The 18,173-nt window shown below is 35.8% G+C and overlaps 1 protein-coding gene across 3 annotated transcripts in view; it reads right to left on the reverse strand.

The window, feature by feature from the left end:
* The window catches only part of CSMD3 (CUB and Sushi multiple domains 3), a 1,388,861-nt gene that overhangs the window by 652,266 nt on the left and 718,422 nt on the right, over positions 1-18,173 (reverse strand). For all 3 annotated transcript variants that reach the window (XM_064268007.1, XM_003408442.3, XM_003408441.3), the window contains one exon: positions 7,526-7,629. In XM_064268007.1, coding sequence (XP_064124077.1) covers positions 7,526-7,629 — 104 coding nt within the window. The remainder of the gene's footprint in view (positions 1-7,525; positions 7,630-18,173) is intronic.

Genomic DNA, 18,173 nt, shown 5'->3' on the forward strand with positions numbered 1-18,173 from the left:
AAGACCTATACAAAGAAAACTACAAAACACTATTGCAATGAATCAAAGGAGACCTACATAAATGGAAGAACATATCATGTGTATAGATAGGAAGACTCATCATTGTGAAATATACAAATACACAAATGATGGTACACACATGCAAGGATAAAGAACAAGGATGAATCCATGAAACATCTCACAACATGGATGAATCTGGAAGGCATTATGGTGAGTGAAGTAAGTCAATCACAAAAGAACAAATATTGTGTGAGACCACTATTATGAAAACCCTAGAAAAGGTTTACACACATTGAAAAAAAAAGGTCTTCGATGTTACGAGGAAGGGGAGGTGTGAGGAGGGGAAAGCACTAACTAGACAGTCGACATGTGAAGGGAAAGACAATACACAATATAGGGGAAGTCAAGCAGAACTTGACCAAAGCAAAGTCATGGAATCTTACTAGGCACATCCAAAGCCCTTGAGGGACCAAGTTACTGGGGTTGAGGGCTGAGGACATCTAGGTCAATTGGCAACGTGGTTTATGAAGAAAACGTTCTACGTCGTACTTTAGTGAGTAGCGTCTGGGGTCTTAAAAACTTGCAAGAGGCTATCTAAGGTTTATCTATCGGTCCCATCATGTTAAGAGCAAAGGAGAATGAAGAAAACAAAAGACACAAGGAAAATATCAGTCCAAAGGACTAATGGACCACATGAACCATAGCCTCTAGCAGCCGGAGCCCAGAAGAACTAGATGGTGCCTGACTACCACTACTGACTGCTCTGACAGAGATCACAATACAGGATTTTGGACACGGTGGAAGAAAAATATAGAACAAAACTTAAATTCACACAAAAAAAGATCAGACTTCCTGGTCTGACAGAAAGCAGAGGAACCCCTGAGACTCTGGCCCCCAAACACCCTGCTAACACAGAACCGAAACCACTCCCAAAGTCCACCTTTCAGCCAGAGATTAGACAGGTCTGTAAAACAAATGATAACACGTGAGGAACGTGCTTCTTAGTTCTATCAAGTGTAGGAGACCCAACACCCACCTAAAAACAAAGATGAGAAGGCAAGAAGGGACAGGAAAACTGGACAAATGGTCACAGAGAGTTCAGTGTGTCACAAAACTATTTGCGTATAAAATTTTTGTTTGGAAAACTAGCGCTGTAAGCTTTCGCCTAAAACACAGTAATTTTTTTTTTTTTTTAAAACGGACAATGTTCTTGACAACGTAGCTCATCAAAACATACGGCTCAATGAACTGAGAGCAATGATAGCAGTCTATTTATAAACACAATAAATAGAAAGTTGCCTTTTCCATAAGCTAGCACATTATTTATTTAAAAGAATTAAAAATTTTAGCTATGATGTTTAAAATACACACACACACACACACATATATACATATATATGTATATACTGAAAAGAAGAGAGGCCAGGGAAGAGTCCTGTTAGCTTATACTAACATAATCTAAGAATGAGATTTTACATTATACTAACTTTTTCAAGAGAAAATGGAATTTCAAAGCAATAAAATGAAGCATGTCTGATGTCCAGATCAGTTTTTTTTTTTTGTTTATTTACCTTTTTTTAGATGTTTGTTCACACAGAATATCACCCAACATCATCAGTGTATACTCATAAAATTTCCAGGGTTATCTTAAGAATAGAAGATGCTTTTTTTCATCTTTTAGTTTGGAAGTTTTCACTTAATTAATCTTTAAAGTATTTCCATGAATCTAATAATGCAACAGTAAAGTGTCCAAGATAAAAGATAGGAAAGGGAGGAAGAAGTATGTGTCTCAGAGAATGCATTTCTAATCCTCTCAGTAGGCTACTACTACACGATTGAGACTAGGGTAGGCTAATAATCAACATCTCGTTCCTTCACTACGAAAATGAAGGCCAGAAGTTATTCAATGCCAGGAAGTGCGTCTCTGGTGGATCTCTCAAATAAATTATACCCATTTGCACTATCAGGTGAGTTTACAGGTAAAGTGTGACAATATCATATGGAAAACATTCTGTGAATAAGTAAAATTATTTTAACAACCTTAAGATAGATATCATAGGTGCTCAAATTCATTATCTGAATTTTTGTCGATGATCAAATTCGCATTCTGATCTCTATCAACACTCGTCAGCACAACACCATGAAAGATGTTATTTTAACATTGGTATATATAAAAAAAAAATGTCCTCCAAGTAACTCCAGGGGAGAGAAAAGGAACCAGAGAGAGAGAGAAAGAGAATGTGTGCAAGATATGAATCAGCCATAGATTTTGGCACAGCAAAGGACGGAAGCAACCAATAACCAAAACGTCAGCTCATTCTAATCCCTGAATTATAAATTTAAACTCACGACATAAATTATGTTAGTAATTTTCATCTGATAAAACTATATCAAGAAGTTAGCACTGCATTTGACGTCCTCCAATTACAGTGCATGCTCTATTACTAAATAATTTTATTGTTCATGACTTTGTTACAAGTATTCCTTTGGAGCCATGCATGATCCAAAGTTTCAAGGTGAAGAGATATGGCACTTTGATTGTTTTTAAATTATTGAATTACCAGAACTATATCAAAACAAATATCATAAGAATTATTTTTTAAAACACTTCCTAAGTAATTATTTGGGAGATTATTTGTTGCTGAACAAGTTATGACTTTATGGACTACATTTGTAATGAAACATAATAAGGCAATTTATTTTACCTTTCTAGACCCTGAATAGTAAAAGAATATGAAAAACAAAAATATTTTAGATTTTCAACGCTTAGTCAGTCCTTTGATCTGAATGGGATAGATAGAAATGCTTCCTGTGTGGTTAAATATTTATCAGTGATATATTATTTGTTTACTAAATTATTTAGAAATTACAAAATTAAACATAAACTGAATTCACCTTCTTATAAAAGACTAAAATATTATGTCAGATGGATTGCTGTTTAATAAATATATTTTGATGTTTTCTGGTTTATAGCAGTTTAATCTTTTAAATAAATTTATTTAAAAAATAGATTTTTGGTGCCAAAGTGACTCTCTTGCACGTGGATCAAACTTAAGAAAAGACAAAAACGATTTCATAGATGAAAAAATGGATTATTAAATGATTTCTAAATAGAGACAAATTATTAGGTGGGGAAGAGAAGGTGGCCAGCTGCAGGCTGGGGCTGGGAAAAGATTTCTCTGTGCCTCCATGTCTGAGCAAGGACATCACACAGGTCCTAACATTCCAAGTGCAAAATTGTACTTCCAGGTTATTTTAAAAATACGTTTGTCAAAGGAGGAGGATGGAGCATATTGTATGTGATAGTTTGTAGCTTGATTTATAACCTTTAGTATTTCAACATTTGATAATGTGAATTTCCTTTTGCACTCTTGTCCTTCAAACTGCAAATGCTATGGGTAGGCCTGCAGTTGGGAAAGTTAAACTTACTAAGAAATATGCTTCAAGTTCTCTCAAATTTATATCAACTTCTTTGGTGGATATAAACACAGTAAGTGCTCTTACAACAGATCTTAGAGTTCAAAGGAACTTCTGATCTAATTCCAACTCTGTAAAAATCTCTGTTAGTTGGTTGTCTACCTTCTATTTGAACACCTTTTGTAGGTGGACACTAGATAAATTCTGAAGTAGCCACCCTTACCCAAGGAAAAGAGATTTATATTTTTAGAGAACTGTAATCCCCCCAACACCAAAAAAAGGGAGGACACCAAGTCTGAGAAACATATTTCCTGGTAAGGTACAGACAGATATTGAACAAAGATGTGAATCACACAGATTTTTCAACATTAATATAACTTCTCAGAGTAACAGAAATATAACAAACGATTATGTAGAAGTACTACACAAATGCTACCACCCATAGGTCAGTTTGTCACACAGTGGTAGCTTGCATATTGATATGATGCTGGAAATTATGCCACTAGTATTTCCAACACCAGCAGGTAATTCATGATGGACAGGTTTCAGCGGAGCTTCCAGACGAAGACAGACTAGGAAGAATGACCTGGCAATCTACTTCCAAAAATTAGCCAGTGAAAACCCAGTGGATCACAATAGAATGTTGCCCCATATAGTGCTAAAGGAAGAGTCTCTCTAGGTTGAAAGGCACTCAAAATACACAGGAGCTGCAACAACTAACTTGAGCGTACCAATGATCCTGAATATGGCACAAGACCGGACAACCTTTTGTTTTGCCGTACTTGAAACTGTACTGAGTTGGAGCCACTCAATAACAGCTAATAACAACTACTACACAAATTAGGGACAATATGACAACAGCAATGTAAGAAAAGAAAGTGTGTAATGCTATCTTCTTTCATTCTCCTAACAGCAGTGGAAGACTCAGCTTTAGCCTATAAGGTACAGCTATCTCTATTTGATTGTTCCCTCGGGTTATAAGGACTTTTTGTCAACTTATTTCTACTTTGTTTGGTCTCATGTTGTCTAGCTAACTCTGAGTTCACTTTCTTCTTAAAAAAATCAGTTCCAGTCCTGTCTCTTTCCTTTAGTTATCTCATGCTTCTCACCTCATCTGCAGCGTGAACTCACTAAATACAGGATTTTCATTATTCACCTTAAAACATCCCCAGCCCTACGGTCCAATATAAAAGGAAATAGGGGCATGTTTACACTTGAAGATGAAAATTGTAACAAGGATGATGAAAACACTAAGGAAAATTATAGTAGATTTTTGCACAATTGAGGTCAAATAAGAATGGTTTCAAAATTCTCTAAGAAGTGAATATTAAGAAGATGAGGTGGCGTGTCTTCACAGAGGTTCTTTTGACTCAGTAAGACTTCAGTTTTTAGATAATGCATGGGTATATTTAAATACTTATAGTATTTCCTCTCAGTACTGAAAAATTATTTAGTAAAGACCATTGTCATATCTCTTCTGTGTTACAGTTTTGTGAAAATATACACAATTAAAACAAAGTCTTTTGTGTATATGTGTGCTTGTCTCATAGTTTTATGATTGCTTAAATATAATAGACTTTCTTACTCCTAACAATTCCACACTCACTGAGGTATCAATTTAGATATACTGACTAAGCGGCCTAAAAGGTAATGGTCAGTGGAGACGAAGTATTCAATGAAAGGTCTGAATTTGATAGTGTAGGGAAGCCCATTCAAGTACTTGGTATTCTTCTGAAAAGTAATATTTAATGGTCATTTTGTGTCATTAGTATAATAATTTGTTCTGTAAAGAAAATATTGATATTAGATTTCACGATTGCCTTCTTAATTTCTCCATTGTCATTAGAATAGATGGAGTTACACGGTATGTAAACATATTATTTATGTTTTTTAACCTCCAAGATTATATAAATCATTGGTCAATCATTAATATAAATCATTAATAGATGTAGTCTTTTATATTGTAATGGTTCTAAGGGTTGAGTATTTAAGATAAAAATTCTGACATCTTTTTGTGTCTCATTGGATTACTGAAAAGATGCATGTCTTTGTATATTTTCTACCTATAATTAAGTATTAGTCAAAGATCATATTTTTAAGGCCATGACTTCTGTTTTTAGCATATATAGAAGATAAGTTTACTGATAAATTTTGTTAATCAAAGGAACAGAAGTATTTTTATTTGGGAAAAAAAAATAAATTTGAGTATAAAACAGTCTAAATCATGTGTTTTAGCAGGCATCACATAGCCAAATGGCTACAGGCCTAGAAAAGCGATGCAAAGTTGCTTAAAATCTCAAGTGTAAAACAACACAGAGTGGGAGTATGAACAATTTATGGCTTCTCTAAAAGGAGTAGAATAATTACTCCAGTCAATTTTGCCATGTGATAGTCCAGGCCTAGTGTTGTCAGTTTTTCAAAAGAAACCACATTTCTAGATTATTTTATGTGTTTTTCAGGTTTCTAAAACATTATCCTTACCAAACAAAATATCTGCTGATAGTTCAGCTCTTGTGGCTGCAAGTTTTCAATTTAATTTTTAGTTAATTAAATCCAACCTATCAGGTATAAATCCATAAGGAGGTCAAGAAGGAAATGTAGATTGTTCCTGGATAACAGTAATGCAATGTGATAATATGTCGAACTGCCTAAAATAATACTGATCATTTTTTTTAGGGGGGGATTAAAAATGAAGCTATATTATATATAAAACAAGAAATCAAGCAACACATGTAGAATCTGTAAATTACTGGCCCCTTTGTCTAACACATCTTATGAAGCACATTATTGAACTGTAGTAGGCTCAGAGATGGAAAACCGAATTGTGTTGATCAATGATAGCTATGTTCAGAGGGAGAAGTTAGAAGTCGAGATCAAGAATGTATGAAGATAAGTAAAAAGAGTAGGTTCCCCCTCCCACCCCCTGAAGAGATAAGAACTAAGAGAGCATGATATTGGAATCTATCACGTACATAAAGGGTAAACCCTGTGTTTTATCATAGGATTCTGGAACAATAATGCTAGGAGACCTTCTTGTGAAATTAAAGAGAGAGAGAGGAGAAGAGAAATGAAAAAAGGAAGAGAAAAAAAAAAAGAGTGCTTTAGAGAGTTTATGCATGATAAAGGCATTACCTTCAGAAGTTGTTTAGATAAAAATAATTTTTGTTTGAAGTTTAGACCAGTAGTCCTCAAATTGTGGCGTGCAAAAGGATCACCTGGTAAGTCTACTAAAATGTAGATTGGGCCCAAATCTCACAGGCACTGTATCAGTAAGTTGGATATAGTTAAAATCTACATTTTTAACAAGTTCCCCAGGTAACTGTGATGTCCATTTTTAGAAATACCAGGTTACATAAGCCTGAATTACACATCCGCAGTTATAAAAGGAATTTCAAAAAAGCTACTGGCACACGCTAACCTTTTGAGGTCCATAGCACAGAAAACAATATCCTTTCCCTGAAACAATCTTCCATGACATTGTCAAAAGTAAATTATTGGGTTGAGTAGACCAGGGACGTGGCATAATTATGTCATTTGTATTTCTTTTTTTCGAATGTGTTGATTCTTTTAGCTCAGTTTAAAAGCAACATTTGATCCATTAACTATCTCAAATCTGAGGGTGGTTCATTGCTAAACTCATCAAATTTCAAACAAATGACAAAATCTCATCTTCTGATCTTGTTGGACAGGTCTGATTGTGCTGCCAGAATGTGAGGATCTGTTACTCTGCTACCAGCATCAGAGTTTTGGAGGTCAAACTTGTACTTGTTTTTGCAATGTCAAATTTTCAATCTCTGCGTGGGCAAGGGTGTTTTCGCAAAGCAAGGCCCCATGAACCAAGCTATAATTTCTTTCTAGGGCTCCGTTTCCAAATGGATCCTGTCTGGTAATGAATTCTATGAAATCATCTTTAGATTAAGAGCCTGAAGGCTCATTAAAGGAGTAATAAATACATAGTAGTTTGTGGTAATAACTAAATTACCATTTTTTTTTTTTTTTTTTTAGTGGTAGTTGTGGGAGGGATGATGTTAAAAAAAAAAGTAGCTTTAACGTAAAATTCCATAAATACCAGATCGGTAAAGTCAAGAATAAAACATTGAGAACTTACACTTGGAGCACTGTCCTAGGGTCTCCAACTTCGCCCCCATCACCAATTGTCAAGGTATCATAGCCAATCTCTAGATCGAATTCTTCAAAATTTATCTGGATAACCTAGCAATAAAGAGAAACAAATATCTCAGAAGTATTACATTATGTAATAAAAAGAAAGCAATGACAGAAAAAACATTTAAAATGCACATCTATGGACAAAATCATAAAAATAAAACTTTTTTTTCCTATTAGTAGACTTATTTTTAATACGTATGTGGATTTCATACCAAGGTAGCCAGATCATGTCAGACTATTTCTGAATTTCAGTCATTATATCCTCACATGCCTTTTTACTTGCTGGGTTTTACCTTCTGTAGTAAGTTTTCAATGAAATGGCAAGGCTTCTGCTTATAGCATACTTTTATCTGAAGCGTTTGATTAATGCATGATTAATGCAAATCTACTTTGAGAAGGCTTTAGAAAAAGTACATGTAGGTGGAGAGTGGTTTTCCATATATTTGCATATATTTTTAGAAAGCTGACAAGGAAAAAAACACAGTATGCTATTTTCATTAAATAGTAAAACTTAAAAAATGTTAGAGCTAAATTTGAATCTAGATTACCAGATTTAATGGCATCAGGTTTATTTTTGTGTATCTTTTGGTAACAGAATTTCTCAAATATATTAAAATGTGCTGGCAAAACCAGGAGCACAATATTTTGGGAGCTATTTCATACCATGGCATAAGATTTAATATTATTTCTCACTAAAATATAGTCATGTAGTTGAACAATGTTTATACACCTATGTAAAAATTCATATCCAATTATACTGCAATGCTTAAATTAGGAAACAAATATAATATTGAAGAGTAATATAATTATCAGTACAGAAAGAAATTACGTAAATGCTGTCCTCTACACAATCGCACCTGAACAAAAAAACTCACAATAAAGTATTATTCACTGCCTGATAAAAGAAAATAAATATCTGAGGTTACCAAGGAAACCCTGGTGGCATAGTGGCTAAGGCTGCCAGCTAAAAGGTCGGCAGTTCAAATCCACCAGGTGCTCCTTGGAAACTCTATGGGGGAGTTCTACTCTGTCCCATAGGGTAGGTGTGAGGTGGAACTGACCTCACGGCAACAGGTTTTTTGGTTTGTTTTTGGAGGTTACCAATGTTAGTAGAGAATAAATGAAAGAGATATATATCTTTAATGATTTTCATAATTATTTGTTACCTTGGTATCGTAAATAATTCTAAAAAAAATATATTTTACATCCAGGTTTTTTTGAGCTATATGACATAAACCAATTTTTTTTTTTTTTTTTTAACGCTTCTTTCTTGGTTACTTACTGATTACATATTAGCATTGACTAAAGCAATTGTTTTGGCCAAGTTTAAATGTAACATGTAAAATGGTCATTTAAAAAAAAATAATTTCCTTCTTTTACACAAAGTTAAATATAAATACTTTCAATTAACAATTACCTGACAATGGATGTTTAGGTTAGGTCTTTTTCTCATTTTTTTTTTTTTTTTTTATTATTATAAGCAACACAGCTGTTAATAATACTAAGCATCTTTTGGTTCAAATGTGCAAGTATATCTATACGTTATACACTTAGGAGTGCAATTGCTGGGTCATAACAAACATTCAGGTTCATAAACTGTGTCACACAGTTTTCAAAAAACTGTTTTATCAGTTTAGATACAACTTGTGTATTGTATTAATTTCTGCCAATGTAGAGGGTATAAAAGGAGATAATATTTTGCATTTGCTTCATTACTAATTAAATTAAAAATCTTTCAACATATATTTATTTGTCATTTATGTTTCCTTTTCTGTGAAATGCTTGCTTGTATTTTCAACAATTTTTCTCATGTATTACTTGGCTGCTTCTTATTGATTGCCCGGTAAACACATTATACTAGTGTGTCTCTTTTTTTTTTTTTTAACAACACCAATGGAAAATAATAATATTTGTAAGCACAATGAGGTGAATAGCCAGGGAGGCTTACATTGTAGCTGCTTGATCAAGCCCCGACCTGTCACCAAGTGAATTGAGATCAGTATCTTAGTTGCACCTGCAAATCCACTCAGAATACTATTGGGCTTAGCTCACCAGTTGAGAGAAAGGAAACAGAAATTCTTACAACTGAACCAATAAACAAAACCATGATAAATGGCAAAGAAATTGACATCATCAAGGATTTCTTTCTTCTTGGATAGGCAATCAATGTCCATTGAAGCAATAGTCAAGGATGTGACTTTGGCCAACATGGTGCCATAGACAGGATCACTATGCTGTCCCTCCATAGCAAAGACCTGAAAAACTAAGTAAAACAGAGGCAAACATTCCTGGAACCTGAAGTGTCAAATGAAGAGATAAAGGACTCAGCCAAGCACTGAATGGAATAAGAAACTGACAGAGGACAGAGAGCAAGGAGAAATAAATGCAGAGGGCCCCATCAGCTAATGCAGCACGGATCCACCATCTTGGACTCCTGTCAGGGATCGGTGGACAGGGAGCACAGGAAAGCATCTTTATGAAGTTACCAGCAGGAGACAGAGTACCCAGTAGCCAGTGATATATGCTTTCCTAATCCCCCCTTCTTCTCTACCCTTTGGCCTCCTCTGCTTCCTGCCAGCCACAGTCTCTTGGCTGGGAGGCAACTGCTTTGGTCTCAAGATGCATGAATTTGGCCTGCCCATACCAGCTGGGCCCCTGATCTGGTGTTGATTGTTTCTGTCTTTTTGGTTTCTTCTCCCTCTCCTTTCTCCAGAACACTTGGCTCTATGTGCCATCTTTGCTTCTTCTTGAAAGTCTATGAAGCCACGCTTGACTGGGGAACCACTCCCCCGGCCGGCGTCACCATGCTGGTGGGGTCCCTGGGGCATTTTTCCCCCCTTGTTTTACTTTGGTTTGCTTTGTTCTGCTTTGTTTTCTTTTTCTTTTCACAGCTTGGGAACCCCTTCTAGCCAGGCTGCACTGCACAGCTTAGGAGCCACTTTCCCAATCTGTGCAGCCATGTAAGCGGGATCCCTGGGACATTTTGATTTTTCTTTTCTTTTTCTTCTTTCTTTTTGCTTTTTCTTTTCTCTCCCTTTTTCCTTTTGTTTTTATTTCTCAGTTCTCATCTCTCTACATTTATCTTCTTTTCCTGTCTCCTAAATAGCTGGTGATGTGTGACATCTATATCCCCTCTAGCCAGGCTATACTGTGCACCCTGGGAGCCCCACCGGTGGGACTGTAGGACTCCTAGGGTTTTTTTTTGCCAAATTTTTATTTAGTTATTTTTCTTTCTTTTTCTTCATTTCTTGGTTTCTCATCTCTCCACTCCTACAGCAAACTCCCTTAGCACTCCTTTTTTCTTTCTTTCTTTGTTTTTGGTTCCTTTTTCTCTCTCCTATTTCCCATACTGCTATTAGCTCCACATATCACAACCTCCCCCCCTCTTTCCTGCCTACCTGTACCATCCACTGAACATCACACTCCTGAGCAGCACAGGCATGGCCTACTGGAACCTGCCCAGCACTGATTCCTGGTCTGCCCTGTCAGCCCTAGTACTTCCCACAAACAACCCATCCCAGCACCTCCTCTTCAGCTGGACCTGCCCTGCTGCACTATAGCTGAGTGATTAGCCCTGCCCACTGGAAAAGGAAGTGAAAAGTATCATGACTACAGAGGAGCAAACAACAAAGAATGCACAGCCCGCCTACTCAGACATAACCAAATAAAACAAAAAGGCAAGATGAAACAAACAAATCTACAATCAAAAAACAAAGAAAATAACTACTTAATGTCCCAAAGACAGCAGACAATATCAAAACATATTTTAAAAAAACAGGACAGGATGGTCCCAGTAGGTGTCCAAAATAAAACACCAGATGACTTTCCAGTAGAAGAAAAGGCACTAGAACTACCTGACAGGGAATTCAAATCTTTAATATTCAGAGCAACCCAAGAGTTGAAGCAAAAAGCAGACAAAAATAAGGAAACAATAGACACATTTACGGAAAAGGCAGACAAATTCATGGAAAATGCAGACAAAAAAATAGAACAATTCAGGAAAGTAATACAGGAACAAAATGCCAAAATAAATTCACGACTAGAAATCATACAAAAACAATTAGAAATCCAAAAGATGAACAACAAGATTTCAGAAATGGATAGTGTCATAGAAGGGCTGAGGAGCAGGTTTGAAGCGATGGAAGACAGAATCAGTGAAATTGAAGGCAAACACATGGATACAACTTGAAGAAAAATCAGAAAAAAGAACAAAGAAAAATGAAGAAACCCTGAGAATTATGTGGGATACAATCAAAAGCAAAAATTTGCTAGTGATCGGAGTTCCAAAACAGAATGAGAAAACGGAAAACACAGAGAGGATAATTGAAGAATTGCTGAAGAAAGCTTTCCAATATCATGAATGATGAAAAGCTGACAATCCAAGAAGCTCCAAGAACCCCATATAGGATAGACCCCAAAAGAAAAACACCAAGGCATATAATAATCACACTCACTAAAACCAAAGACAAATAAAATATCCTGTGAGCAGCTAGAGAAAAATAAAAAGTCACATACAGAGGAGAAACAATAAGACTAAGCTCTGATTATTCAGCAGAAGCCACACAGGCAAGGAGGCAATGGAATGACATATATAAAACCTTGAAAGAAAAAAACTGCCAACCAAGAATAATATATCCCACAAAATTTTCATTCAAATATGATGGTGAAATTAGGACAGTTCTAGATAAACAGAAATTAAGGGAATATGTAAAAACCAAGCCAAACTTACAAGAATTATTAAAGGGAGTTCTTTAGTCTGAGAATAAACAACATCAGATGACAGCCTGAATCTAGGACACAAGATTGTACCAGCTGGATACCAAACTAGGAAATGAACTCTCGAGGACTATCCAAAACCAAAAGAATTGCAACATGGAATTAGAGAGGTTAATCTGTAAATGACAACAATGCCAGAACAATAAAAGAGGGAATAAATGGTATAGGTATAGAACTTCCTAATGGAGAGGAAGGCAAGGTGATACCAAGTCATAATAGACTGGTTCAAACCTAGGAAGATAATGCTAAATTTCAAGATAACTAAAAAGAAACTTAACAAGCCCACTCATCAAAATAAAGAAGAAAAACATAAAGTCTCAATAAAAACAAAATCTACAAAAAAAAAAAAAAAGAAAGACAGAAAAAGAAATCTGCAAATAAAAGGAACTCAGCACAGGAGAGTAAGCACAATAGCAAAAAGATGGAAACAACCAAATGCCCATCAACAGATGAATGGATAAACAAACTGTGGTACATACACGCAATGGAGTATTACACAACTCTAAAGAACAACAATGAATCTGTGAAGCATCTCATAGCACGGATGCATCTGGAGGACATTATACTAAATAAAATAAATCAAGCACAAAAGGACAAATATTGTATGAGACTACTACTGTAAAAACTCATGAAAAAGTTTATACACAAAAACAATATTTGATAGTTATGAGGGAGGGGAGGTGTGGGGATGGAAAAACACTTAATAGACAATAGATAAGCAGTAACTTTCGTGAATGCTAAGACAGTACACAATCCTGGGGAAGCCAGCACAACCTGTGCAAGGCAAGGCCATGGTAACTCCAAAGACACATCCAAACTCCTTGAGGGACCAAATTGCTGGGCTGAGTGCTGTGGGGACATCTAGTTCAATTGGCATAACAGAGTTTATAAAAGAAAATGTTCTACATTCTACTTTGGTGAGTAGCGTCTGGGGTCTTAAATGCCTGTGAGTGGCCATCACCACTTCAGAAGAAAGGAAGAATGAAGAAAACTAAAGACATGAGGGAAAAATTAGTCCAAAGGAATAATGGACCACATCTACCATGGCCTCCACCAGACTGAGTCCAGTACAATTAGATGGTGCCCAGCTACCACCACTGACTGCTCTGACAGGGATCACATAAGAGGGTCCCAGACAGAGCTGGAGAATAATGTAGAACAAAATTCTAACCCAAAAAGAAAGACTAGACTTGCTGGCCTGATAGAGACTGGAGAAACCCTGAGAGTATGGCCCCCGGACACCCTTTCAGCTCAGTAATGAGGCCACTCTTGAGGTTCTCCCTTCAGTCAAAGATTGAACAGACCTGTGGAAGAAAACAGGACTAAAGGGGTGTACCACACCTGGGGCAGGGACTGGAAGGCAGGAGGGAAGAAGAAAGCTGGTAATAGGGAACCCAGGGCTCATAAGGGAGGGCGTTGACATGTCGGGGGTTTGTTAACTATTGCTATACAACAATGTGTATACTAACTCTTTGATGAGAAACTAGTTTGTTCTGTAAACTTTCATCTTCAGTTCAATTAAAAAAAAAAAAAAAGAATAAAGAATAAAACGACATGTTGCATTGGGCAAATCTGCTGCAAAAAAGACCTCCTTGAAGTTCCAAAAAGTAAAGATGTCACTTTGAAGATTAAGGTGTGCCTGACCCAAGCCGTATTTTCAGTCGCTTTTTTTTTTTTTTTTATGTATCCGAAGACTGGACAATGTTAAAGGAAGACCAAAGAATTAACACATTCAAATTGTGGTGCTGGGAAAGAATAGTGAATATGTCATGGACTGCCAGGAAACAAAGATATCTGTCTTGGAAGAAGCACATCCAGAATACTCCTTAGAAGAGAGAATATGGAGACTTCTTGCTTACTTTTGACATGTCATAAGAAGGGACCAGTTGCTGAAAGCAGGTATCATGCTTGGTAGAGTGTCACTGAAAAAGAGGGAGACCCTCAGTGAAACAGAATGACACAATGGCTGCAACAGTGAGCTCAAACATAGCAACAATTGTGAGAACAGCACAGGACTGCACTATAAGCTCACTATGAGTCAGAGCCAGCTTGAGGGCACCTAACACCACCACCAGTTGAGAAGATTTGCTGTGTATGTTCTGGATGCCCATTTTTTATATCTTATATGTATTGCAGTATCTTCTTCAAGTGTATAGCTTTTTTTTTTTTTTTTAACTTTTCTAAATTTATCGATAAAGAGAAATTATTAATTTTAATGGAGTAGAATTTGTTCATCTATTATGTTATGTTATGGTGGATACCCTGGTGGCATAGCAGTTAAGGGCTATAACTTCTAACTAAAAGGTTGGCAGTTCAGATCCACCAGGCGCTCCTTGGAAACCCTACAGGGCAGTTCTACTTTGTCCTTTAGGGTTGCTATGAGTTGGAATTGACTCAATGGCAAGATTTTTCTTTTCTTTATTTTTTTTTAACATTATGGAGCCCTGGTGGCACAGTGATTAAGAGATTGGCTGCTAACCAAAAGGTCAGCGGTTGGAATTCACCATTCACTGCTTGGAAAATCTATGATGGGGCAGTTCCACTCTGTCCTATAGAGTCACTATGAGTCAGAATCAATTCAACAGCCATAGGTTTTTTTTTTTTTTTTTTTTTTGGTTTTATTATAAGTACCAATTTTTTGTGGGCTATGATCCAAAACTGTAAAGTTATATTTGTCCAAACTGTTAATCTTTTTGGGAATTTACTTTATAAAATGTGTGAATTAGAATTCTAATATGGTCCCCAAGATTCCTACCCCTTGGTGTACAAAAACAAGTCCCATATAATCCCTTCCTTTGAGTGTGGGCCAGACCTATGAATGTGATGAGCTATCACACCAGTGATCAGTTTACTTACATATTGAAGGTGAAGGAATATTGCAGATGTAATTAAGGTCTCTAATCAGTTCACATTAAGTTAATGAAAAAAGAGATTATCTTGGATGGGCCTGACCAATTCAAGCAAGACCTTCAAAAGAGGTTCAGATACAAAAGAAGGCAGAAGACACACTCTCTTGTTGGTTTGAAGAAACAAGCTGCCACATTGTAGAGAGGTGCATGTGGCAGAGAATTTGTTGTTTTATTTTATTTCATTTTCTGTGTAACTTTGTTTGGAAATCATGCTCCGTATTTGTACAAATTTCAATTATTTTTATTTCCTTTTTTTTAATATTTAAATTTTCAGAGATGTTTTGCCCTCTGCCCCAGAAAGGCCAAGCTTTTACCTATTTCACTTAAGCTCACTTTTTTTCCATTTTGTATATCCGTACATATATATTTTGTACATATGTATGTATTGTTCTTGAAGATTTCTTTTGCTTTGTTGTCACCCAACAATAGACTGAAAAGTTTCTTGTAAATATCAAGGACCTCTTAGTATTTCAGCGTAAGGACCTTCCAGAGTACCTCATTCACATCTGTCAGAAGAGGAAATCTCATGATCCAATTTACTCAATTCATTTCACAATATATCTAGTAGTACATGGCAGTTAAAATTAGGAAATGTCTCCTTTTACATGGCTTACAAAGCCTAACAGGCTAAAAGATACAAATTAGGTGTCTAATAAGTGGCTGACTGATTGATTGCTAGTTTTATGCTAAACCTTTGATATCTATGATTGTAAAATCATGTCCTCAAAAATTTGGACACCCACTTAATGGTAGATTTTATTTTGCCTGAATTGTAATTGAGATTCATGCATGTATATATTCAACAATGAGAACCCTAATTCATTTTAAATTAAGAGATGAATTAATTACTAACTAATCCAAATACTTTCAGATAAGCACTTAACCACTGAGCTGTCACTGAAACTTTAGACACTTATAATACTTGAACAGTTTCAATGACAATCACTAAGCAATGAGAATAGTCTGAATTTGTAGAACACGTTCATTTTAATTTGATTCATGTAGGCTTAGTTTTAACATTATTACTGGATTATCTCCAGAGAAGTGAAATGTGTGCACTAAAAATATAAAAACTAACTTTGCTTTAGTTAGAGTAGTTAATATAAACAAAATATTAGAGTAGCATTCTAAAATATCATAGAGATATTTTGTTAAAAAAATTCTTTACTAAAATGTATGAAGGAAATACAAATAAAAAACAAAACAAAGCTTGTTTTTACAGCTGGAAGGTCATAAATAACAGCAGGAATTTCGTGTGTAATTTCTCTTGTAATATGGGGGACAGTCCCTGGGTGGCACAAATGGTTAGGCACTTGACTATTAGAAAAAAGGTTGGTGATTGGAACCTACTCAGAGATTCCTTAGAAGACAGGCCTGGTGATCTCCTTCTGAAAGGTCACAGCCACGAAAACCCTACAGTTCTTTTCTGCCCACATAGGGTCCCATGAGTTGGAATCAACTCAACAGCAACTAAAAACATAATATGGAAGTGACCAAGTAGCCATTTTATCTATTTATGTTTTCATAATGTGAAACTGAAATGAAAAGGTACCATAAAAAATCAACCAATAGTTATCAACGTATGGACGCTTTCCCTTCCTATTTAGTTGGTTGTCAGGTTGAAGCATTTAGTAGTGAAATAGGAAAAAATATATGTATACTAGTAGAGAAGGAAACACCATGCATTTTTGCTTCTCTGACTTGTTCTTAATTATTTGAAGGGGAAAAACCCTAAGTTTAGCTCATAGGACTGATGAAAGAAAAGCTGGAATAATGAAATATACCTCTAAAATATTTAAATAATTTATTATTTTCTTGACTTTTTTTTTTTTAACTAGTAATGCCACTCTCTTGGCTTGCATTTGTGGAGTGGTGATTCTAACCAGTTAAAGATGCTACTCATTGAGGGTTAGGTTTTCCCTTTTAATATGCTAGTGCAGTCAATTAAAAATAACCTCATGCCTTTTAAACTTTGGCTTTCTAGAAGTGAGGAATCTTTAAATAACATTAAGTATTAAATGCTGAGTAGATCCATTTTTCATAAGGCTCTAGATTGATTTTCATAGGACATTTAGTTAGAACTGGTATAAAATTTATAGCTCATAATTCTCATCTGTGCAGCATTCACAGAGGGTTTAAAACTACTGGGCTATGGTTCCCTCTGTCATACAGAGGACCGTTATGAGTTGGAACCAACTCAACAGCACCTAACAACAACAGCGTGTTTTATAAAGTCATGTGGGACCCCCCCCCCTTAACTGTACATATTATACCTGGTACCCATGGTATTTAAAAAAAACTTTAAATATATATGAAAAAAATTATATTATATGAGACACTGTGCTCATTAATATATGTGTATTGCTTTATTGTAACCCAAAAAGTAAGTACAGTGCACATTTATACATTATTTCGGCCACCCAGAATCTTAATACTCTCTCAGTATTTGGGGAAGTAGGAGTCTTGGAAGGCAGCATAGTATACCTCCAAATGTGTTTTGGATCCTCAATCCCTCATCCTTCATTGTATCCAGGGTTCAAGCATGAGACCTAAGCTTCCCCAATCAATGATATACACGTATCTGTTCCTGAATTAGAAAGCAGAGTTGGTGGATTCTGGCAAAAGGTGCCCACAGTTTTAGAGTCGAGAGTGGTAATATATGATTGCTCTCAAAGTCTAGAACAGGACTGCAATAAAAAAAATATTCTATGATACTACGAAGTAGAAAAAAATTCTCCCAGAGGTCAAAACTAGGATCCATGAATGACTATAACAAGATAAAATCTCAGCAATGAACTGGGTTCTGCTAAATTCAGACCTAATCAAGGAACTCATTCTAGTGCCAGAGAAGGCAGCCTGCATTAATCCTGTCCAGCAGAATATGGTATTGTGCTATGGACCAGT

This window comes from Loxodonta africana, chromosome 14, assembly GCF_030014295.1.
Source record: "Loxodonta africana isolate mLoxAfr1 chromosome 14, mLoxAfr1.hap2, whole genome shotgun sequence".
NCBI lineage: Eukaryota > Metazoa > Chordata > Mammalia > Proboscidea > Elephantidae > Loxodonta > Loxodonta africana.